The 26,612-nt window shown below is 36.3% G+C and overlaps 1 protein-coding gene across 2 annotated transcripts; it reads left to right on the top strand.

The window, feature by feature from the left end:
• Positions 1-1,708: 1,708 nt before the first annotated feature.
• On the top strand, positions 1,709-24,844 carry pnpla4 (patatin-like phospholipase domain containing 4). Of its 2 annotated transcripts, XM_028800868.2 has the most exons (7): positions 1,709-1,836; positions 3,926-4,110; positions 8,230-8,324; positions 14,979-15,114; positions 15,451-15,516; positions 16,044-16,196; positions 24,618-24,844. In XM_028800868.2, exons 2-7 carry the CDS (start codon positions 3,931-3,933, stop codon positions 24,747-24,749), a joined length of 762 nt encoding a protein of 253 aa, XP_028656701.1. In that variant the 5' UTR covers positions 1,709-1,836; positions 3,926-3,930; the 3' UTR covers positions 24,750-24,844. The 2 variants fall into 2 exon arrangements, with proteins under 2 accessions (XP_028656701.1, XP_051783240.1); XM_051927280.1 differs by lacking the exon at positions 15,451-15,516.
• Positions 24,845-26,612: the final 1,768 nt, after the last annotated feature.

Below are 26,612 nucleotides of genomic sequence, written 5' to 3'. Positions count from 1 at the left end.
ACTTACACATTTTACATTTCAGACAGGGTTTCTCCTGTGGCTGGGGTTCAAGTACCATTTTTATATCTGCCTAATTCATTTTTTTATGTTAACTTTGTTGATTATTTAGTTTCTTTATGCTTTAGTATCTTTTCTGTGTGTCATGTGTTTTGTGGATGGTCCACTAAGAGACAGAGCCACCTCACTTCTTCCTTATAAAGGCTGAGAAAAACCCATAGTCCCTTGTGGTTCAGTCTGAATGCTCTTGTGGTGGTGGTGAATTTCCATGTAATAATTCTGTTCTTTGTGATTACCTGGACTTTTGAACCATTGCTTTGTTTTTTGGTCACCCTTGGGTTCAATACTGAATTAAGACCCCCCCACAGGCCCCTGAATGGTGCAATGAATGGTACTCCTTAACAGAGAGTCGGTCATACTTTTACAATGCAGTGCCTGGATACCCAGTTATTTCATTCATCACGGTTGTTACCACTTTTGCTCTCGGTGCACAGACACTCTTTCATTTCACTGAGCAGTGTGTGTGTGTGTGTGTGGGGGGGGTGTTCCTTGATGATTTTGTTGTGTGAGCACTTGATTGTTTCACTGAGCAGGGGGGAGTAGGGGTGGGGGGTGATTTAGGTGTGCAGACATTTGATTGTTACATCTAGCCATTACGTTCGATTGCCATCATGGGTCCCTGGACACACACCCAGAATGTGTTTGCTTTTGAATTTTGCCTATTTTGAAGGCTTTGGTTTAAGTGCCTTTTTTGCCTTGGAGCTTTAATTCATTACGGAGGTATTTTATTAATATACTGTAACTATTTTTATTTGTAAAGATTGTTTGTTGCCCTTTTCATTTCTAGCTGGGGTTTGATGGTAATTCCTCCTCTAGTGGGGATTTTCAGTATATTTTGAGACTTACATGTTTAGGAACTCTCAATTTCACAACAGTACTCTAAAGGTTACTGTACCATGGCTTCCTATACAACATCCATTTATTTTCAGAACCCATATCTGCCTCTTATCAGTTCATCAAAGTGTGCCATTAAATGCACACTCATATTTTCCCAAGGTGGGGCAGTTTGGTGTAGAATTGGTCACTGAAATGGTACCTTGTGTTTGTGAATATTTAAAAAAAAACAAAAAAACATAATATTGCTTTACTTTCTTAATCAGGTTTGGGGTCACTGGGGCTCCAGGCATTTTCAGGAAGCACAGGGGTCAATATATGATGGTAGCAGTCCATCATATTCACACACATACTCACTGTAATTAACATAACCTGTATGTCTACTGGGATTTTTGTGGAACAAAAACCACACACACAGATACAGAGAGAATATGAATACTCAACAAGGAAAATATCTGTGAGGTAGCTGCTGTACCGTTGTGGATAAATATGTGTTCATTCTTAAGCTTTTAATTTATTTTTGCTTTTGTTCTTTAAAATGTTCACATATTGTAAATATTTATTATTTTTTAAATTATTTATTAGAATTATGCATCATAAATATTTTTGCATTATTTTGTACGTTTTTATTTCAGGGATATGTAACAACTGTACTCTGATCAAATGGCAATAAATTACAAATTGAACGTGATAAAAACACAATTAAGTCATGCAAATAAAGCTCATCTAAATAACCTCGCACTAGGACCCAGATCTGCGCAGGCTCATAGTCGATCTCTCTGCTCTTTATGTCCTTCTCGCTTTCCGTAGTATAAACATAAAATATGAGGTTGTGGGAGGGTTGATTTCATTTTACACGAAAGGAAAATGGGAATATAGGTTTACGTTAAATTGTTTAAGACACTTTCACGGTAAAAGCAAAGAATGTCGTAATCCTAGGAGAAGGTTAGTTAAACACGTTTCTCTGACATTGTTGCACCTGTGTTTCTAGTTAATTACTCGTTAAAACTTCGTCGAAGTTCTTCTTGTACTTTGTAAAACTGATACATTTACGACACATTTTATATAATCCAGTGAAAATAGCAGAAATCAACAAGTAGGTAAAAAAAAAATCCGTTACACTTTGCTGGCGTGGTGACTGCCGTTAGAAGACATTAAATGAAAGTTTCTGGTGAAAAGCAGTCAGTTTCGCCGGTAACTTGTGCCCGTTATTCTCGCCCACTGGATGTTCTAATAGTCACGTTGCTTATTAGGCATTACGGTTATATTCGCAAAAAGGATAGCGTACGCTGCAAATTAAGTAAGCTTTATTCGATCTGAAATCGGTTCGCCAAAAATGTAAAAGTTAAACGAAGTCCTGCAAAGTTAAACTTAAAACGTATACAATTTAAACACAGAGAAGAGGGTAAAATGTACAGGACACATTGGGGGAAAATGGTTTATTGTAACTGTTGCAGCAGCAGTTATAATAGGTAGTGTGGCGAAGTTATTAAGGAGTTGGATTGCAAAACCTGAGGTTGTGGGTTCAAATCATGACATTGTGACCATGAGCAAGATACTTCACCCGCCTGTACTTCCATAGCAGGGCTCATTCACACTGTGATGCACAAACAGAGACTGGGGGCCAATTTAAAGTCAACGGTTAGCTTAACTTGCACATCTCACAAGAGGAGAACATGCAGACTACACCGTAACATCTAGATTTATGAGGCAGCAGTGCCATCAACTATCCAATCGTGATGGCTATTAGCATTTACCCGCTAAGTATTCCCAGGTGAACTTAATTGACCTGATTGTCTAATACCAATTGACTCAGTGTACTTAGCTCTCTTTTGTTTTTTACTTTTTATTCTAGACATGATGGTGCTGTTCAGTTATGGAATTGTTAACAAAATCAATTTACTATGCAATAACCCAATTTAGTATAAGAAGTGAATTGAGCTGTAATCTCCAAAATGTGCACTTCAGCTCCTGTCTTGACTTATTGTTGAAATCTGAGCACTTCCCTTAACCTTCCAGTCCTCTCATTTTATTAAAAACATGGAAATGATTGTTGTATTGCTCTTTGTAAGCCACCTTGGGTAAATATACTATAAAAATGTTTTTTTCATTTGAACAAGTAGTCCAAACATACACCCAGCAGACAGCTGCATGCCTCCCCTTAGATCCCAAGTTCATCAACCCGCTGTGGTGTTTGCAGGTTTCCTCCAGCAGCCTCTCTAGGTTTCTTCTACATATTAGTACAGTGACACACCTGATATCCATCATGAGATATCCTGTTCTACTGTGTCCTGCATTGGAGTACAACTTTTCCCTTGTTTAAAGACTGTAAATCCCAAATGTGTATTGAAGAAACAATATTGCTGGTTAATCACTAAAAATACACACACTTACTTATACAGAGCCAGTAAAGAGTCAGCAGTAAAACTAATTTGCCATTATTGTGACAGTGCTGGCCATTTTTATGTCAAAGTGTGTGCTTCCTCTTTACTATTTACTGTACTTTGCAAAAAATAGGTGAATGGGTTGTCCTGGAATGATAACCTTGATGTGGTCTCTGAAACAGCAGAGATGTGATAGTATCTGATCCACCAAGCCCTCCATGTAGAAATGAGTGCTTTGCACTGCTCCTGTAACAAAAGTCATTATATTCTGTCCTAGAGCAATTTGGTCCCCATCTTCTGCACATCAATGCATGCTTCACACTGTCTGAGTCAAGGGCATTTCACCTGTCGGCTTCACCATTGTAACATTTTTCACTGGAATAAATGGGTATGAATGAGTTACTAATTTTGGCCTCCTGTCCAGAGTAAAGTCTGTAGATTTTGAACTTCTTTCAAAGATAGAACTGTTCTGTTTGCATGTAGCAACCGGCTTTAATTTAAAACAAATTGATTGGAATGCTGTAAAATTTCTAAATTTAATTTGGCACTGTGTTAATTGCTAAATAATGATACAAATGACACTGTTCATTTATAGACATTTAGCATACATTGCAGTTTTTAAAGAAACTCTCTTGTTCACTCTGCCACAGGTAAAATGATTCCTGTAAATCTTTCATTTGGTGCCTGTGGCTTTTTGGGAATCTATCACCTGGGTGTTATTTCAGCTATCCAAACTCATGGCAGGAAACTCCTTTTGACAATGAAATGTTTTGCTGGAGCATCTGCAGGAGCACTGGCTGCAACTCTCTTAGCCACTGCACCTGAAAAATTAGAGGTACTGTATACAGAAAATGCCTTGTATGTTAAATATGTTCAAAATTGTCGATGGTGTAGGAGGCAGGTTAAACAGTATGTGCACAGTCCATTATAAACTGCAGTAGCCGTACATGTGTCTGATGAAGGAATGGGCGACCTATTTTTTACATGCTTAAGTTATAAATATGCCTCATTTACTTAACTTTTATAAGTTTGTTTGCATTTTCATTGTGTGTGACCACCAAACAGTTTGCAGATTACTTTTCATTGTGTGTGACCACCAAACAGTTTGGAGATTACTTATCATGTTTATGGTAATTTGTACAGTATCTGTGTAATGTTGACTTTTTTGTAAACAGTTGTTGGCCTACAGAGATGTATAATCTTTATTATGCTAGAGGTTTTGTTTTTCTTTTGCCACTTTGCCTTTTCTGTGTATTTGCAATTTTTAGGTGTTAAGCTAAGTCATTTAACGTATTTAAGTGCATTGTTTATTAAAATAAAACACATTTTACTGCTCTAACATTATTTTTTATTGTGTACATCTAAACATAAGTACATTTTAACATATTTTTCAAAAGAGATAACCTGACAGTCTGATATGGTACATTTGCTGGTCAAAAGATTTAGAACACCTCAGTTTTTTCAGTTTTTATGGAAATGCATGCAGTATAGTTTCTTAATGTTTCATGAAATCAAGGCATAGAACAGGTAAACAATGACAAATAAAAAAAAGAAATAAGTCAAGGAATCATTAAGTGTACAAAATTTAATTCACATTTTTGATATATCAGCAAAGGTGGCAAGCAACTTTGATGAAACAGACAGACTGTGGTAGCCCCTTTGGTTCAAAATGCCAAAATGTATTACTGAGATCAAACATGTATGAGTAAACCATTTCAAAATGGCCTACAGGATTTACACAAAAAATTGCACTAAGACCAACAAAACTATTGAGATAATTTTAAACAGACACCCTTAATGTAAAAAAGATGTGAATCCAATGGGAATAAAATACTAATCTTAATTGAACTTCAAGGCATAAACATTATAGTCTGGATAAACTGCTGTACTGTAAGGTGAATTGTGCAGCATACAAGCAAGAACAAAAACCTAACATACTGTACTATTGTGTAAAAATCCAAAGTTCTGTCAAATACTGCACAGGAAAACATTACTAAAGCATTTGTAAACAAGTTCTGCCAAATATTGCACAAAATCACGATAAAGTCCAAACCTATAACATTTTTAAACAAATTACTAACTTCATGTTCTGTCCAATATTATACAAAGGTATCAGAAAAAATTAAATCAAGTTGTGTAATATAAACATCATTCTGTTCAGAGCAGCACAGTTAAATGTTAACAACATTTCCTCCAGTGCTGGAAGCCCTCTCAGAAGTGCTGTGTGAGGCAGGGGTGCACAGGTACTTTTTTGCAAAATTGCCCAATTTGGGGAAATGTACTTCTTGTGTTTTCCACGACTCAAGTGGGTTTACATCACTGTCCACCTCAGGTATCATCAAGTAGCTCTTGATCTCCTTTTCAGTGGCAGTGTGCAGAGACTTGCCTTTTATGAATTACTGTTATTTTTTTTTAATAGCTGCTAAAAGATTTTTCTTTTTCGCACCCTCCCTTGTGTTGTCATCATCTGCTCCAACTTCTGCGGCCATAGAGGCAGATGGAGCAGGGTGAGGAGCCAGGGATCCGGGTGAGTGTTTTAAATAATGAAAGAAAAAAATGTGCTTTAGAATCGAGGACCCTCAACCAAGACGACTTGCAAAATAAAACGTGCCTGATTGGCATATGCTTCTTACAGAAATAAAAATAATTAGTTTGAACAAATTATATAATTTGTTTGAATGCATTTTTTTTTTTGCCTGACACAACAAGCCTCTGTACTAGAACAATTTCACTTCACAGATGGCGAAACAAGTTAGTTGTTGAGCTGTGTTTAACGGCAAATGATTTCCGACATAGTTTTTGTAGATTGTCATCTTTTAAGCAACATCTGTCTTTCATAGCCAAACCACCTGCATGCGAATGAGGATGAGCCATGTCTTGCAATTGAATCTAATGACGTAGATTTCGAGGCTATTTATCCCTTGATGCTGTTTGCTTCAGTTGCAACAGTTTTAGGCAACTATGTTAGTTTAACTCGTGGTCTGCTGACCATGAACGCATGCGCAGTAGTCTGTCCTGTTAGGTTACATGAGACTGTGAATGTGTGGACTCTCAAGGCATGTTTTTGATTGTTTTTTGCAAATTGAGTGACATACAGTAGTCGATAATTTCAGCTCGCATATCGTTAAAGCAACATTATAGACAATACATATCACACACTCTTACACTGATCTAGAAATAGACTAAAATGATACCCCACATGCTTATGTTTGAAATTTATTACTTTTAATCCACTAGGAGTGGCTCTTAGAAGGCTAGGACCACTAGTAAAGAATCAAATATCAATACATTCATGTGTTGCTATCAAAATAGCATAAAACAACACTCTGCATGCCTATATTACCATTTTTTTGAAGTTTTGTGAAAAGGCTTTAAACCCTCATAGACCATTAGGGAGTGAACCCCTACAGTCTGTTGATGTGGTATGCACAACTCCAAGTCCTTTTGATGATTTTTTTCTGAAGACACCATTTTATTCTTTATCATAAGGGCGTAATTTCCTGCACAAAATATTGTCCAAAAATGGCATAAAAATGTGGGGTTTTATGGGGCACAGAGTGCCAAAAATAAACGGAGAACCCCAAAAAGTTTGATGTTGTGCATAATTAGACATCAAGACAGTCAAACGGTAAATTATATGTGGGCGTTTTCTCATACTGGTGATTCAGGAGGTGCCAGACAAAAAAAAACTGTCGTGCTTTCAAAGATTTCATAAGTCATTCTTATAAACACAATTAGCTGAACTTTGTGTATAAGAAGAAGACTTCTAGAATGTTAATTAAGAGATGTTGTGCAAACAGTATGTGTTTGAGTAACAAGGGTGCCATATTGTGCGTAGGTTGGGTGATAGATGCACAGTTTAATTACTGTTGTTTATTTCTTTTTCTTTCTTTCTTTCTTTGGAGAAACCCCATCCTGTTTTATTAGGACATTACCATTGACATAGGCCAGGACTACTATATATGATATATCTGAATATGGTTTTAGAAGATTTTAGTTTTAACACTTAGCTTGGTTAGGCCCTGGATCACAAAGTTGCTACTTATGTTTCTTAGGGAAAGGTGTATATTATTTGTGTTAGTTTAGTGTATGACACTTGTCTGGGATGTACCTTGTCTCCCCTTGTTCAGTTTCATGGACAAAACTGTGAAGATTCAGCTCAAGGTTGGACAGTCTCAAGTTTGAGGACCTAATTGCTGCATCTCTACTGTACGCACAAAGCTTCAGCCTTTAGGCCTCATTTGACGGTCTTCCCCAGTGTACAGTGGAGCAGTTTTCAGCCAAAATGTGAAACATTTTCTTTGAGAATAAGCACCTTCAACTCTAAGATCATTTTTTTATTTCTTGGAGAGGAATACACTTGCTGTTTCCTGGGAGAAAGTTCATGAGTAGATCCAAGAAATATATTTTGGATCACTTGTGACTTTGCCAGGATTTTTCTGGGAATTGAGAAGTCTGTTCTGAGCCTTTTTTCCAGCAGATCACTACTGTAACCCAAATCAGTACAGAACCAAACAGAAAATATAATTAAATGGAACACACTTGAGGAGGTGTTCTTTTCCACACTTATATATCTGTGAAGTTGTTGAAAATGTTCCTCCTAATTTCACAACAACAACATCATTTATTTATATAGCACTTTCAATGTCACTGCAGTAAGTTATGTATTTAACTTAAAATGGTGCATTTTGCATAAATACCCTTTAACTCCTTGAGAAATTTAACAGGTTGGTGCATTTATATAAGTATAAATAACTTAATAAAAAATTCACATTTCAAAACACCAGTTCATTAAAATAGTTTGACTCAAGGCAGTACCATAATTAGGATTTTTTGTTTGTTTATTTATTTAATACTGTGTGTTTTCCTTTTGATTATCCCCCCTCCAACATAATTTTTGAAATTCACATTCCATTAATAATAATTAACTTTCAGAGGTGTCTTTTTTTCTTAGGATTGCAAACAATTTACTTACAAATTTGCAAAGGAAGTACGAAGTTTGAAACTTGGGGCAGTCACACCCGGCTATGATTTCATACGAAACTTGAGGTAATGTGTTTTTTTTTTTAGCTTAATTTATTAAAATACAGCATAGTGGCACATTACTGTAGTTAGTATTGTTGCTTCGGTGATCAATCTCAATGTAACACTCGCATATTATTTCTTTCAATGTTAATGTTTTCAACTTTGCGCTTGATGATGCTTTATTGTAAGAATTTGGGATCAAAGGCAAATATTCAGCTGTAAACTGTAACTTGTTCTACCACTTTAGTTAATGAGTCATATACCTGCAATAACAGATTCATAGATTCTCAGGACAAGAATTCATAAGTATTAATGCAAGATGAATGCATCCGTGGAATATCTATAACTATTGCAATTAGCAAACTCTTTTCATTTGCCAAACAATAAAGACAAAACAAAAGCAAAAATACATGCACTTAACTCCATAACTTGATGCTGAAACATTAAGAAATTCACACAAGTTAGAAAACTATGAAGTAGGCTCTTTTCATTCCCTTTTGTAGCATTTCAATATGGACAGACTCTCTGTGAACTGAACTGATGAGTGCTTGAATCAACCAATGTGTCTCTTTCTTTTATTTTGAATTAGTGTTCTATGTATCTGACCACTAACAGTATTCTGCTAATGTGTTATCGTGATATTTCCCTCTACTTAACCCTTTACTCATTTTCTTCAAGGATAAGTGTACTCATCAGGTTTGTTACCGGGTTGGTCTATACAAATTAAAAAATGCTTATCACTGTGTTTGTGAGTGGCATGGTGGCGCAATGGTAGTGCTGCTGTTTCACAATCAGGAGACCAGGGTTTGCTTCCAGGTCCTCCCTGCATGAAGTTTGCATGGTTTCCCTATGTCTGCGTGGGTTTCCTCTGGGTTCTCCAGTTTCCTCCCACTCTTGAAATACAATTTAATTTAGGTATATTGTCAAACTAAATTGGCCCAAGTTTATGGTTGGGGTGTCTGTGTGTGTGAGGTACGTGTGTTTTCGCTCTGCGATGGACTTTTGCCCCGACCAGGGTTTGTTCCTGCCATGCACCCTATGCTAGCTGGGATAGGTTCCAGCAGACTCCATAACCTTGTTCAAGACAATACGGTTTAGAAATGACTATGTTTCCTTTTTTTATTTAGCATTTTATTTTATTTCTCTTCATTTATTTTAAAGCAGCTTCTATGGATTTTTTTTCCAAAATGTCATTAAATATGTGACCTGTATAAACCTATACTTCATGAATAATTCATTTTCTACATACCACAGAGATAATACTGAATGAAGAATGCAATAATTAAATTCACTGTTAAGTTTAATATCCCTGAAAGATTTTTTAAATTGTCAAGTGGCTTTTCACATTTGTAGACAAAATTTCCTGACTAGATTTACATTTTGATTAATCTACATTTGTAGAATTTATTAAGTGAATACAAGTTCCAACATCTGCATACTAATCTGGAAAATTGTAATAGTTCAATTTTAATAAAAGAAAATTAAGACTTGCTTTCTACCCATCACAGTCCTAACTACAACTTTGGCTATTATAAATAAGCTGTTATTGTAGAATATTTGGAATGACTGAGTCAACTTCAGTCCCATATTTGTGTTGCAGATGTCTTGACGAGTACCATAAAGTTTGTTGTTAAACGATGTGTCTTTTAATAACTAAAAACGAATGGTAAAGTGAAATAAGTTACTAACAAGGTAATGAGGTGGTTAGCAGTTCTGCCTCTACCTGATTATTCTTTGTTTTGGAATTTGCGTGTTGTAGGAAGATAAAAAAGAATTTCAACAGGACAGTCATAATAATATGGAATGGAGGAGAGATTTAACTCAGTTAATTATCGGGTCATGCATTTGGATGCCAGTAATTAATTAAATAATTAGTCGAGGCTCCAACTTTATTTACCTTACCCTTCTTTGTTGTAGAATGCATGTCTCCAGCCTTTAGACTTCTATCAAAGTAAAAAGAAACACAATAATACTACTACTAATAATAATACTACAATTTATTGATAAACACAAGGATTATAGAAATATGATAACTGCATGTACAGTATTTATTGATACATAAGACAGGATGCTGACAGACTAGACAGACAAACATATATCCTAGAGAGGCTTGCTGTTTACTTACTGTTTAGAGTTCTAATTTATCTTGACACAAACAAATAGTTTTACAATACCAAGTCTTTGAAGATGATATATAATGTGTGGAGTTGTTACCTTGTTGCTGCTCCGGGTTCAAGTGGAGGATTGCTCTTACATTGGAGTGCACTCTTTCTCTTTGCTGCATGATCCTTTGTCTGTGGTGTGAAGTGCAGTCCTCAGTTAGGCCCTTTACTGTGTTGTTTGCAACTTCACAGAGAAAATCATTATTCTTTCTGGCATAAGAGATTAGATGCTGAAGTCCCCTTTTTGAAGTAATGGCTGCTTCTCAGTCTTTTCATACTACTAGAAAATAGCTTTGGCTTGGCAGACAGGATCTCAGCTTTCTGGGCCACAAGGAAAGAAGAAATTGTCAGTTTCAGCTTTCCAAAGAGAGAGAGAAAGAGAGCAGCCCATCAACTATTAGTTTCATAGAGAGAGATTTTAAAAGGTCATTTTGGAGAGTGCAAGAGCAGAGTGCTCTCATAATACTCTTGAGAGATCAGTGAATGGGTTTTCTGTCTGAGAGAATATATTCAGAACAGATAAATGTAACTAGTTAATGAAGAATGGTGGAACTTCTCATGATTGGATTAAAGTAATTTCCAGTTACAAAATCAGGGGCTTCTCATAGGTGCACCATTCTTTCCAACTTTGTTGTCACTGAATTGCAGATCTTTGTTCTTTTTTGAGTCAATTTTTGTGCCCACTGGCTCAAGAAATCTCTGCAAAGATGTTAGTGCAACTTTGATTTACATCTTTGTTATCAGAAGAAGTTTTGGAAGATCCTGGTACAAGCTGAAGTTCAGTCATATAGAATGTAAAGTGGGGGGTGGGGTGGAAGGTGCATCAGGATATTTACTAAAACTGCTGTCTTAACAGGCTTGGTATGCAACTAAAGCCTAGCAGAATGGCCACTGCTCACTTTGTTCTACAATGTCTGCATGAATTTTCTCTGATTTCCCTCCACATCCATGCTAGGTTAATTTACCTCTCTAAATTGGCCAAGTTTGAGTGAGTATGAGTGGTGATATGGAAATAACTTTTTCACATGAGCACTCCATTCATAGTTCGTTCCTGCGTTCTGCTATCGTGTATTGGACTAAATGGGGGTAGAAAATGGATTCATGAGCGAATTATTACTATCCTGTAAAATGTATATAATATGGCATAGAACTATCATTTCCAGAAGCAGTAGATAGATAGATAGATAAATAGATAAATAGATAGATAGATAGATACTTTATTAATCCCAATGGGAAATTCACATTCTTCAGCAGCAGCATAATGATACAATAAATAATATTAAATTAAAGAATGATAATAATGCAGGTGAAAAACAGACAATAACTATGTATAATGTTAAATGTTAACGTTTACCCCCCTGGGTGGAATTAAAGAGTCGCCTAGTTTGGGGGAGGAACGATCTCCTCAATCTGTCAGTGGAGCAGGACAGTGACAGCAGTCTGTCGCTGAAGCTGCTCTTCTGTCTGGAGATGATACTATTAAGTGGATACAGTGTATTCCCTATAATTGATAGGAGCCTGCTGAGCACCCTTCGCTCTGCCACAGATGTTAAACTGTCCAGCTCCATGCCAACAATAGAGCTTGCCTTTCTCACCAGTTTGTCCAGACGTGAGGCGTCTTTCCTCTTAATGCTGCCTCCCCAGCACACCACTGCGTAGAAGAGGGCGCTCGCCACAACTGTCTGATAGAACATCTGCAGCATCTTATTGCAGATGTTGAAGGACGCCAGCCTTCTAAGGTAGTATAACCGGCTCTGTCCTTTCTTGCACAGCGCATCAGTATTGGCAGTCCAGTCTAATTTATCATCCAGCTGCACTCCCAGATATTTATAGGTCTGCACCCTCTGCACACAGTCACCTTTGATGATCACTGGGTCTATGAGGGGTCTGGGCCTCCTAAAATCCACCACCAGCTCTTTGGTTTTGCTGGTGTTCAGGGTGTAGGTGGTTTGAGTCGCACCATTTAACAAAGTCATTGATTAGGTCCCTATACTCCTCCTCCAGCCCATTCCTGATGCAGCCCACGATAGCAGTGTCATCAGCGAACTTTTGCACATGGCAGGACTCTGAGTTGTATTGGAAGTCCGATGTATATAGGCTGAACAGGACCGGAGAAAGTACAGTCCACTGTGGCGCTCCTGTGTTGCTGACCACAATGTCAGACGTGCAGTTCCCAAGACGCACATACTGAGGTCTGTCTTTAAGATAGTCCATGATCCATGCCACTACGTATGAATCTAATCCCATCTCTGTCAGCTTGTCCCTAAGGAGCAGAGGTTGGATTGTGTTGAAGGCGCTAGAGAAGTCTAGAAACATAATTCTTACAGCACCACTGCCTCTGTCCAAGTGAGAGAGGGATCGGTGTAGCATATAGGTGATGGCATCCTCTGCTCCCACCTTCTCCTGATATGCAAACTGCAGAGGGTCAAGGGCGTGTTGAACCTGTGGCCTAAGGTGGTGAAGCAGCAGCCTCTCCATGGTCTTCATCACATGTGATGTCAGAGTAACAGGCCGAAAGTCATTCAGCTCACTAGGACGAGATACCTTTGGGACTGGGGTGATACAAGATGTTTTCCAAAGCCTCGAGACTCTCCCCTGTTTCAGGCTCAGGTTGAAGATGCGCTGTAGAGGACCCCCCAGCTCCGATGCACAGACCTTCAGCAGTCGTGGCGATACTCCATCTGGACCCGCTGCTTTGCTGGCACGAAGTCTCCTCAGCTCTCTGCTCACTTGCGCTGTTGTAATTATGGGTGGGGATGTCTTTCCTATGCTGGTATCAGCAGAAGGATGTGTGGAGGGTGCAATACTCCGAGGTGAGTGTGAGAGTGGGTTAGGGTGGTCAAACCTGTTAAAGAAGTTGTTCATTTGGTTTGCTCTCTTCACGTCTCTCTCGATGGTGGTACCCCGCTTCGAGCTGCAGCCAGTGATGATCTTCATCCCATCCCACACTTCCTTCATGCTGTTATTCTGCAACTTCTGCTCCAGCTTTCTCCTGTACTGCTCCTTCGCCGCCCTGAGCTGGACTCGGAGTTCCTTCTGCACGCGCTTGAGCTCATGCTGATCACCGTCTTTAAAAGCCCTTTTCTTCTGGTTCAAAAGGCCCTTGATGTCACTTGTAATCCATGGCTTGTTGTTAGCATAGCAGCGTACTGTTCTTAGTGGAACTACAATGTCCATACAGAAGTTGATGTAGTCAGTAGTGCAGTCAACAACTTCCTCAATTCATATAGATGAATCCATCCATCCATCCATCCATCCATCCATTAAACCACTTATCAAGGTTGTGAGGCAGCTGGAGCCTTTCCTAGCAATCATCAAGCACAATGTAGTAACAACACTGGGACAGTGCCAGTCCATCGCAGAGTGAACACACACATGCATACTAGGGCCAAATCAGCCTGCATCAACAACTATGTAAAAGTCTTAGCCAATCAGAAAAATTATTTTTAAAGCTAGTTATGTTGGAAGTAAGTCTTTATTTACTTCTGAAAATGCTATATAACATTAGAATAAATACTTACAGGGCGGCATGGTCGCGCAATGTTAGCACTTTTGCCTCGCAGTTGAGAGCCTAGGGTTCACATCCCAGTTATTGAAAAACTTAATTGATATTTTTTAAGATAACTAGAAAAATACAGATTTAGTTCCCAAATCTACTTAAGATTTGATCATTCAATATATTTGTTAAAATTTCATCAGCTGTACACTTGATTCAAATTAATGAGGTACTAATTATCTGAACCATATGTCCTAATGATGCATTTTAACAAACAAAGAGCAATATTGGACAGTAAAGTCAAAGGGTGATTACAGGAGAACTTTGAAAATGGCTAAGCTAACAGTCTTTGACAGATGTGAAATTATACTTTTGTATCAACGAGGTAACAGTCAGCAAGAAATAGTTAACCAGACTGGATTTTCCAGTGTACAAGGAGTAATAAAGAAGTCTGAAGAAACTGGGCAAACTGAAGACAGAAAACCCATAAAGCTGTTTGGGTTTGATGAACTGCAAAGTTCATCTCCTTGATAAAATCAATCTGTCATGTGGAATAACTTTCACTTCACAAAACAATGACTGATTTGTTCCTTGAAAAAAGCCGTTTTGTTTTGGCCATTTTTAAGCTCAGAGAATTGAACTTTAGGAATGCCAGCACCTTGCAACCCAAGGAAAGATACTTTTTGTGCTTTACTGACCAAAATAACAGGTTTCATCCACGTTAACACAATCACAAAGGTTTCACTTAGAACCAATTAGCATGATTTATTAAGGATGAGCTAAGAAAGATTACCATAGGGACACTGGATGTCTGCTAAAATATGACTTTGCAGTCATATGGGAATTATAAATTATAAACCAGTGATTTCAAGCCATATTTGCAGTGTTTTTGCTACCAATTTAATGATACCATGATATAAAAGTATCAATTTCTATCAAAAATGTGAAAACGTTTGAACGCTACTGCATATTTGTAGTAATTACATGTCAGAAATTAACCTTATATGTTTTCTTTTCCAGAGATGGAATAGAGGATGTTCTGCCAGCAGATGCGCACAAGACTGCTGAAAGTTGTCTTCATATATCCATTACTCACGCAAAAACTGGAAAGAACTACATGATATCAGAATTCTCCTCAAGAGATGATTTGATTAAGGTATTTCTCCTTCCAAATTGCACTAAAAGCATAACATGAAAAACATGTGCAACTCTACCCACGTTTGGTTGCTGTCTTATGCCAAATGCTACTGAAGCACAGTATTGCAAAACCAATATCATTTGCTGTTCTGAGGGCAGAAAACCAGTATTGCCCAGCTGTGATCTAAAATGTTCCAGAATCCTTCACATCATATTCGCATAAATGTTGCTACTTGAATTTAATTGCAGACAGTGCTTTGTAGTTCTTTCCAAAATTTAATGGATATTATTGACTACAAATTGACTCAAATTGACTCCATTCTGCCATGCATAACATTAATTTTTGTAATTTCAGGTACTTCTTGCTAGCTGTTTTGTTCCCTTTTATGCTGGAATTTCTGCAGTAGAATATAGAGGAGAGGTATGGTTATTGTATACTGAATACATTTTATTAAAGTCAGTAAAAGATTAGGCCTTTACCAGTGTTTGGTTTAGTGAGATGCTGATTGGCATTTCCAGTGCGCAAATCCCCACACTTGAAATGTTACAGTAGCTGTGATCTTATTGAATCGACCATGGAGTGCTGACTTTGCTTCTTCAGGTTGTTTTGTGTTTTTGGTCCCATCGTTTAAGACAAGTCATTTTAAAAAAGCTTTGTATAATATCTTGTTACTTGGCTAAGAAAATTAGAAGACATAAAAGTTTGATAAATTCTGGACCAAGGACATTTGTGTTTGTAGAAATATATGTTGCAACCACATACCTTTCAAGTGCAGCTTGCATTGTATGCCACATATACCCCATATTGTTGAGGTTTAATGAGTTTACAAGAGGTTTTGCTGTTATAAAAGTAGTGGAGATGGCAAATTCCTAACAGTGAAAAGCTGTTTATTCACACATTTTTCTGACAGTCTTGCTTAACTTTCTAAACTGACCTTTTTATTTTAGAAATGGATGGATGGTGGACTTTCTAACAGCTTGCCAATCTTTTCTTTTGGCCGTACTGTGACAGTCACACCTTTCAGTGGTCCCTATGACATTTGTCCAGATGATACAGGATTAATGACTACTTGTGTCAAATTAGCAAATCAGAATGTTCTGGTGAGTTATCTCTTGTTTATGTTCTTAACATTCTCAAGTTAATATTGTAATTACAGAGACAACTTTTTTTCTAATTTTGGTTCTGTACATTACCACAATGAATTTTAAACGAAACAACTCAGATGCAGTTGAAGTGCAGACTTTCAGCTTTAATTCAGTGGGGTGAACAAAATGATTGCATAAAAATGTGATGCAACTAAAGCATTTTTTAATACAATCCCTTCATTTCAGGGGCTCAGTTTTGCTATAATCTAATTACATTTCCCAGTTACAAAGTAGTGTACCTCGTTACAGTTGAAATACTTGGAACCACATTACAGAATTTTGTTACGTGTTACATGTTTAGGTAACACTTTAGTTTAGATACGGCAAAAGTTCATCCATTACTCATTTACTCTTATGTAACAACACCTTAACATACACTTATAAAACATCAGTACATAGGTTATTTATCTCTGTGCAGTGTGGCATATTGACATGATGATGAAATTATTTGTTAAAATATGAAGAAGTCACAGGTCATATACTAAATATGTACACTACCTATCAAAAGTTTTAGAACACCTCAGTTTTTCCAGTTTTTCTTCAAATTTAATCAGTTGAAATGCAGTTAGTGACCTAAGATGGTGAAAAGGTAAGCTGTAAACTTCCAGAGGTTTACATTTAAAGTTTAGGCTAGCAAAAACTGGAAAAAGAGAAATTTCAGGATATTACAAATGGGCTTTCTTCAGGGAACAACTAATAGGTTAAAACCTACAGATGTTCTGCAGGAATTAAAGAAAATTAAGCCTTGCAAGTTGAAGCAAACAGTTTGCGCAGGTGTCCCAACTTCTTTTGATTACTTAAAAACCCTCTGTCTGTGTTAAAGCAGAGTTAGAACAGACTGTGTTTCTACACTCTCTGAAGTACTACTTGGACAATATTACACTGTAGAATGTTGTACATAGAAGACATAATGGCAAGAAAATGGCAATTAACAAATTAAATGAGACCAAGCATTATTACACTTAAATGTGTAGGCCTTTAATTTAGAGAAATTGCAAAAAAATTCAAACTGTCAGTGAGAACAGTGGTGTCTTACACACTCCAAAGGCGAAACTGGAAGAAACTCTGATAGGAAGAGATCTGGCAGATCAAAAGTCACAACCCAATCAGAAGACAAGTTTCTGAGTGTCACCAGCTTGTGTGATAGGCACCTCACAGCATAACAGCTTAACAGTGGTAGAGAAAAGCAAGTATCAGTTTCTACTGTGCTACAGGTTTGGCAAGGTGAGTGGCAGTAAGAAAGCCATTTTTTAAAGGACAAAATAGGACCTTGAAATAGCAGCTGTGAACTACTGCAGAGTGGAAGAAAATTTTAATGAGCAATGAATCAAAATTTGTAATATTTGTTCATCACGTAGGGTGTTTATACACCATTGAGTTGGTGATAGGGTGGTTCCTCTGTGTGTGACACCAACTGTCAAACATGGAGGAGGAAGTGTGATGGTCTGAGATTCTTTTAGTGAAGGATGAGTTGGCGACTTGCAGAGTGACTGGCATTCTGAATCAAAAGGTTTGCCATAGTTCGGCAAAAGGTGGCTACTTTGATTAATAAAAAAAATTGAATAAAACTTTGTACAATTAATGATTCCTTGACTTATTTTTTATTTGCCATTGTTTATTTGTTCTATGCCTTGATTTCATGAAACATTAAGACATTAAACTGTGTACATTTCCATAAAAACTGAAAAAAATGAGGTGTTCTAAAACATTCGACCGGTAGTGTAATATCAAGAGAGATGTATCTCAGACCACTCCAAAGTAAAGTTTTGTTAGTAGGACACATTGCAGACATGAATAAACACTTTACCGATGCTTTGGAAGTGTGATGAAGACCCAAAGAGGTGCTGTGAAGGTCTTGTTATTTATTTAGAGTAAATGAGTAATAGATGCTTTTTACAGTACATAAAGTAAAGTGTTACCCATGTTTCTAATGAAATAATATTTAAATGTTTTGAAGATAAGGCACTTGGTTTCAAATAATGTTCAAGGAGGTAAGTGTAGCTAATTGATATTTGTCCCCTACCTGATTTGCCCAGCATTTGCACATTATTTTGATGCAGGTGTGAAGCTTGTTGAATTTTTATTATTCTGTCAGATCCGGTGTCAGTTTATGACATTACATGATAGTTCAGAATATATATGCTTTGTAATTGCATTCCATTGACTTTGTCTTTATCAAAAAATAAAGAAGGTTTTTCAGTTTTATAACTCATTGAAATAATATAATTAACAGGGAGAATTTAATTTTAGTTTTAAGAGGATGGAGTAAAGTGAACCTCAGTGTGTGTATGAAAACATTTAAATTCAATTGTATCAATGTTATATTTTTGTTCATTGTGCTGTACAGATTCTTGATGACAGAACTCATAAGGATTTAGATTTACAAAGGCAAAAAAGTTTTTGATTGCCTATGTGTACATGTATAATTGCTTTTTATGTATTTTTAAATGACCCTTTAATTGACCATTTTCTCAAAGCTGGCTGAATAGCAACTTGGCATGTGCTGAAGAATCAATTTCATTCTGCTTCATCATAGGAAGTCTGTATCACATTTAGTAATGATATGACACTTGAACAAGTTGAGACACATCTGTCGAGAAGAACAGACAAAAATCACTGCCCTTTCACAAAAATCAAGACTTACAGCTGTTACTGTGGTGAATAGTGAGTCAACCAAATATTATTAATTGGGGTCTGCATACTTAATGCAAACAGTACATTGCATTTCTTGATTTCCTTTAAAATACCGCCCGACAAAACTTAGATTTTTTTTCTTACCGTGCATATGAGTTTTCAGGAAAGAATAGAGTTTTTAAAGTATAATTTCTAATTCAATAACATTTAAAAACTTCAAATGATTAAGTATCTTTCCAGAAGAATGGATAAGATTTAAATGTATGAACAAGTAATATTGCTGGTAAAGGCTTAGGTTTAGGTTGAATTATATGAACAAAACTGTTGCAGTATATTATTATTATTATTAACAATCTGACTTCAGGTCACTACCATGCTTATCTCAGACACACTGAACCTGGTTTATGATTCATTTAGTGCCGTAGATTGTAAAATGACTATTATTAAATGGAAAGTATATAATGAGAAGTCAGGGGTACGCCACATTTATTCTGAAGTTCATTCTAGGGATGGCAAGCATATCCTTGTTTTCTATCATGTGTAAATGCAAAATGTAAGAGGTGTAGGGTCATGCCTTTTAATTACTTACTTTAATTACTGTGGATAATGAAGATTTTGATTCCTGAACACTTTTCAGTGCATCTTTTTGATTTGGTCAGCCGATCACAAAATTCACCTTTACATTTTCCAGTAACATACAATTTTATTGTTGGCGGCTATTCATGTGATTTCCTCCCATATTATAAGCAGAGTTGTAAAGATTACTTGTACATGATACTTGAGTAAAAGTAGAAGTAGGCCTACTTTGTAAAATTTTTACTTTCACTGAAGTAACACAAGTTTCAGTTAAAAAAGAATAAAAGCTAAAAAAGTATTCTTTCAAAAGTACTCAAGTATAAACAATAAAAGCACATTTTATAATAATAGTAAAGATCATGTCTTTGATAAGTACATAACTGCTAATCAGAGGAACTTGTAATTTTTCTCCAAACCATATTGTACAGTTCATAAACTGTAAAACCTACTGTTTAGCTTAAGCAGTAGCTGATTTTCAAAATTCCAGCTGCCCTGCTGTACTCATGTAGGGCTAAATAAGATTCTAGCAGTGTTGGATGTTTCATTTTCAAACAACAGTAGCCATTGGATGAGTCCTGTTAGTAATAATATCTATTAAAGAGTCCAGACAAATTTTGGCCTTTTCGATGTGAAAATGTTTTAAGATTTTAGACACTGAAGAAGATGCATTTCTACTGTGACTTAAAAGCAGGATTAAAATTTGTAAAATGACAATATTGTTTGGTACTAGACATGAAATTAATGATGTGCCCTATTCAGTTTAAAGTTATCCACTGTATTTGGCTGCGTAATGATTATGTGTTGTGAAGCAGACAAAGATACAGCTTAATTTACATTACATTGCTATTGAACTCGATATAAATTCAATATTGTCTCATTAAAACACAGTGATTTTTTTGTGTGGCGCCATTGAGCTTTGTAAGATATTATGTTGTGGTCAAAAGATATATTGTGTAAGATGTGCATATTATGTGCACAAGTTATTATTCTGTGGGGACAGGAGAAGTATGTTGTATATGCTGTATCCACAATGTACTATCACGTGGCCACAACATTTGTTTTGTGTTCCCTCAAGGACAAATACAGTAAGCCATACATGTATGTAATTGGTTTTTGTGAATACAAATGGATCAGAGAACATAACTTATAGTTATACTTTAAATTTTATTTATTTTACAAAGACATTCTTTGTATTACATCACATTGTACTACTTTGTTGGAAATGCAGGAATTTAAATACAGAGATATCATCCACACTGAATATAATTACTGAGCTACACTACAAAGGAATCACTGTTTTTTTATTCAATTTATTCCTACAACCAGTTAAAAAAAAAATTCAGTATATTTTTGATACTCTTATTAATAAAGAGACAATAGACAAGAAAGATATTTTAATATAGAGACCTCTTGGAGTATCAATCACCCAGTCTCTGTGAGTGGCCAGGAACACAAAAGGGTCTGGTCCCCTGTGCCCTAACCAATTTTGTTAACATCCACCCTGCACATACTTGGTGTACAGACAGCTGGGGCTCCAGGATTTAGTGGTTAGTGCCACCAGAAGTGTGGTACTAGTGAGTTTGGATGTGACTTACACTTATGTGCCTTCACTACTGAGATGCCTGGCAACAGCAGATGAGGTGCGACTACTCAAGAGCGAAGAAGAAGACAACAGAATATAAAAATAAGATGAAAAATTAAATGAAAAACTTCATTACTTGAATAGATAAACAGTATAAAAAACAAGTAAAAATCAACACAAATTGGGTTTATTATACTTCACTAAAGTAAAGGCAGATTTTAGAAGGACAATTATTACATTAAATTTTAGAATTATGGTTTATGTTTAACACGAATACTCTTAAGAAAGCTGTGGTTTTTTCTGCTCAGTTTAGTACCCAATTTTTTATTTAAATTACTCTCGTGAGTGCTTTTGTAAACTATAAAATTATCCACAAAGTCAAGGCCTATTATTAACTTTCCAACATAAACAGATATTTACCAGTTGTCTCATTATATGTATATTTTTAATTCACTCCAATACACAATTTAAATTCTAGAGAATAACATTTTCCCACACATATCACCAACTTCAATTAACATTCACTATAATAATTCAACTTCAAAACAACATAATAAAGTGGCAAATACAAATCTGAGAGTCAGTGCTGTACTGAGGAATGCTCTGGACATTCTGTTAAATTGAAATGGTCTTTGCTGAATCTTGTGAAGAACTAATAGAAAGGACAGCTTAGAAATAATATAGTGCACAGTTTTCAGTTAAATGGAAGATAGAATAACAGATGTGCAGTAATTCTTCAATAGTTTACGGTAACAAAATATATCAAAGTTCACACTTGCACCCAAAACTAGAATATTCAGATAATAAGCTGCCTATGCCTTTCATAGTTGTAGTGGCTGTAGTAGCTTCTCGTCAACAGGGTAGTGTTCTCTTAGCTTTCCCCAAACTCAAATTCCATAAGGTAGCAACAAAAGTACTTACCTCTGCTTATAGGAAAGCTAACACCCATTTTTATTAGAACTCGCATAACAAGGGACATCAAAACCTTGGTGTCCAGGCACAGGCACATTCCTCTGATCCCTGGCTACAAGATCTTGTTTGGAACCCAAGCCTGTCTTCACCAGTTAACCAGCAGCTTTTAGGGCCATGCTTGTGTTAGTGTTTCTGTAATTGGGCATGTACTGTAAGATCCACCACAATATCTTATGCGTAAACCTATGGATGTTGTTCATTAAATACAGTATATAACGTGCAATCTTCAGCTTTTTGTGACTTCAGGGGCTCCATATAAGAAAGCTGAAGAAGAGGGAAAAAAACGCCTACCTCAACATGTATTTTTAAATCTGAAGGTGAATTCTTAAAGGCAGAGATTACTTTTGGTGGTGGCAGGTACAGGAAACATTATATTTCATATTATATATGAATCTCCTGTACATTTTACAAATTTGAACATATTCACTCTATTATAAAAAAAAGTCTTGGCAGGGAGACGAGGCGTGAGCTTCTCGGAAGAGAATTTGACGTCCCGCGAGAGACACTTTAACGTCCCGCAAGACAAGGCAGTGAGACGGAAGGACAGCTGCTGTACAGGCTTTTAAATGATCGACACACAGCACAACAAGCAGAACATGCAGCTCGCCAGCAGCAGCACAAAGCCAGCAGCTGATCCGTCTGCATCTCCTTAGTGTGCATTCAACCACCCCCCCCATTCACAACGCAAGCAGCAGAGACGCGAAGTGGCAGTAGGACAGCTACTGTACAGGCTTTTAAAATAATGCATATGTAACAATTCCCATGAAAATAACAAATCTCTTTAAATTGTATATCCGGTAAACGATTAATAAAGTATCTATCTATCTATCTATCTATCTATCTATCTATCTATCTATCTATCTATCTATCTATCTATCTATCTATCTATCTATCTATCTATCTATCTATCTATCTATCTATCTATATCTGTCTGTCTGTCTGTCTAAACCAAACCTGGGGGTGGGAGAGCGAAGCGAGCAGAGGGTGGAGCCCCCTAGTATTTAAATAGGAACGTGGAGAAAAGGTACTTTCAGTTTCCATGTCTCAAAAGTGAGCGAAAAGCAGGGGAACAAATGAGCAGTAGAAGGCTCACTGTTGCGCTTTTTTCAATGATATATGGCATCCTGTGGGCCTGAGCTGTGCTGAACTGTAACACACCTGATAGGTCTCTTTTATGAATTTATAATAGTTAGTTTGTGTAATGAAGTCTTGCTGGACATTTTAATGAAGCTAAAAGGTATGCTATTTTACTAGATAGATAGATAGATAGATAGATAGATAGATAGATAGATAGATAGATAGATAGATAGATAGATAGATAGATAGATAGATAGATAGATAGATAGATAGATAGATAGATAGATACTTTATTAATCCCCAAGGGGAAATTCACAATGTAATGTAATGATAATGTTGTGGGACTAAAGTAAATGTAGCCCTGAATGAAATTTACTAAAGTACAAATAACTGAAAAATGTACTTAAATAGTAATGAAGCAGTTGTACTTCATTATTTTATATCTCTGATTATAGGTATACGTATACGGTACAACAACTATAATTAGAACATCTGTGTTAATTGGAATATAGCTCGAATATACAGAGTCCTGTTGTTTTATTTCCAAATGGGAAACCCATGCTAAAAAGCCTCATTACTTTTAAAAAAAAAACTGGCCACTACATAAGCTTTGATTTGAGGACAGAAAAATGTGTTACCAAAACCACTTGCTCACCCAACAAAGATATTTTTGCCTATACTTCATATAACTGTTGGACTATGGAAACATTAATGAAAGTGATAAACAAGAACAGCAAAGAAGATTGATATACATCTGATGACTTTTTTGGTTCAAAAATCCGACACGTTGTCAATAACAAGCAGTTGAACATATGCTAGTGGGGCTGGAGGAAATCATATGACGGATGTTGTTGAAAATTTTTTTGGCAACTACACAGCACCAAACTATATCCAGCTGGTTGACAGCACAACTTCAAGTATTCAAAACCATGAAGTGCAACATGCCAGGAAAGATTAATATTCTGTATTCCTGCTTGGGATTCTTCCCTCCTAATCTTGGTGTCGTCATTGATGAATACGGTAAAAGGTTTCACCAGTACATTGTGATGATGGAAAAGTACTATCGGGACAAATGCAGTCCGTCAATGCCGGCCCATTATTGTTGGACACTAAACTGAAAAGTATCAGATGCTGAGCAGAAATGAAAATCAGCAGATGAACATTTTTAGCTGAATTGAACTAATGCAGTGTGTCAGCATCATTAAGCAATTAAACACACTAAACTGAATAAACGTTAATGTCATGTTTTGATAGTCAAGTCAGAAATTGTATTTGTGTTTATTTTGAAGCTATCTATCATAATCACCAAAGATTTTTCCAGAATCAGAGCTTTTGAAAAAAAGTTTATCTAGTGTTATTTAAAATATATTGAAGTATACGTAAAGTTTCTGTAACAATAATAGCTTAGCTGTAGTTGTTGTGTTAGTGGAAATGAATCAGGTATTAATAACTATAGTATTTTAGGATATAAGTATTTCAGATTAGGTAAAATGTTTTGATACACTATAATATGTTTTTCTTTTACCCCCAAATAGCTTTCAATGAATAATGTAAGACGACTGAATCAAGCTCTGTTTCCACCAGTGAAGCAGAAAATGGAGCTGTTGTACCAAATGGGGTATGATAATGCTGTGAAATATTTAAGAGCTGAAAACTTGTTTCTATAGCACCATTTTGTGTTATTACTATCCAGTATGATTGTTAAAAAAATATTAATTTGTGATCATATTTTTTTATAATGCGTAACAATAAAAATTCTCAATACTCAAAATCTGCTTTTTATATTTCGTCATTTTTTTTGTCTTACACCTCTGGATTTTTTTATAATCATGTATTTAGAGTCTCTAAAGCTTTGCCCGGGCACTGTCTGTGTGAAGTTTGCACATTCTCCTCATGTTTTCCTTCACTTTTCTACTTATGTTCATCCTAAAGATAGACTGTTTAGAATCAGTGGAGACTGAAAATTGGCCCAGTGTGAGTGACCATCAGTTGGACTGACTCCTTATTCAAGGTTGGTTGCTGGCTTGTGCTAAATGTTCCCAGGATAGACACTGGCCCTTTGTGATTCTGAACTGGACAAGTATCTCAGGAAATTGGCGGATGAAGTGTTTGAATTTTGTTATTTAACATGGTTATTACTCTGATGATCTTGATTGGTGAAAATGGATGCCTGTTCATTACAAATAATAATGTCAGCCACATCAGATCTGCTTTTGTTGCTTGCAATTATTCATACTGTATGTGTTGATATAAAGTAGTCCAAAACTGTAAAGCTGTTTAAAAAACACTGAAATGAAATAAACTCACACATCTGTATTTAGAAATGCATAATAAATGTCAGGTGTTATGTATTATGTTACTGTTTTTACTTATTGGGAGCATCAGGTTCATCATTAGGGATGTCAAGAGTGTGCACCAAAATGCAATAACTGAATTAATCAAACCAGATAATGTTTAAAAAACATCTCTTAAGTATCTCCCAAAAAAGAATTGATTGAAAATGTTTTGAAAATATGTACCTACAAGTCACACAGCTCTGCTCTTTGCCCTTCTTCCAGCCTCCTTGAACTTTTCAGTGTAGCTTGTGGTTTTCCAATCCCCAAACAGATTGTTGATGGAGCTCATTTCAAAAAAAGCAACTCTAAAAGCCTCATTAAAATAAGTAAATAAGCTAATTATTGTGACATTTCTTTCATAGCACATTACATTTTCAAACCTGCTTACACAGAGGGCTTTTAGTCCCTCCTGGAAACGCTGTGTGCAAGGCAGGACCCAGCCTTGGACAGGACACCAGTCCATCACAGAGCCCACTCACATAAAACCAATTCAGCATCACTAGTTAATCTAACCCACATGTCCTTTTCGAGGATTGTGGGAGGAAAACCTGCAGAGTAAAATCCAGGGATCTGAATTTGTGAGGTGGCAGCACTATCTGCTTTTCAACAATGTAAAAAAATACAGTTGTTATACAATTTATATCTCTATATATACAGTCATATGAAAAAGTTTGTGAACCTCTCTTAATTCTTTGGATTTTTGTTTATCATTGGCTGAGCTTTCAAAGTAGCAACTTCCTTTTAATATATGACATGCCTTATGGAAACAGTAGTATTTCAGCAGTGACATTAAGTTTATTGAATTAACAGAAAATATGCAATATGCATCATAACAAAGTTAGACAGGTGCATAAATTTGGGGACCCCGACAGAGATATTACATCAATACAGTACTTAGTTGAGCCTCCTTTTGCAAATATAACAGCCTCTAGACGCCTCCTATAGCTTTTGATGAGTGTCTGGATTCTGGATGGAGGTGTTATATCTTGGTAGAGTAATATATTGCTCTACTTTTCCCTATTGTTTTATTAATATGTTTCCTTTGTCAGAATGCCTCAGATATCACAGACTTACCACTGTTTATAAGGTATTATAGTATATAACTTATCCCCACCTTCCCTCCTACATCTATAACCTCAGGCAATTAGGTGTAGTAAAAGACAAGCAGAAGTTAAGTTACAACTTAAACAATGT

This window comes from Erpetoichthys calabaricus, chromosome 4 (assembly GCF_900747795.2).
Source record: "Erpetoichthys calabaricus chromosome 4, fErpCal1.3, whole genome shotgun sequence".
Classification (NCBI taxonomy): Eukaryota; Metazoa; Chordata; class Cladistia; order Polypteriformes; family Polypteridae; genus Erpetoichthys; species Erpetoichthys calabaricus.
This window is presented reverse-complemented; position numbering and strand designations above follow the sequence as displayed.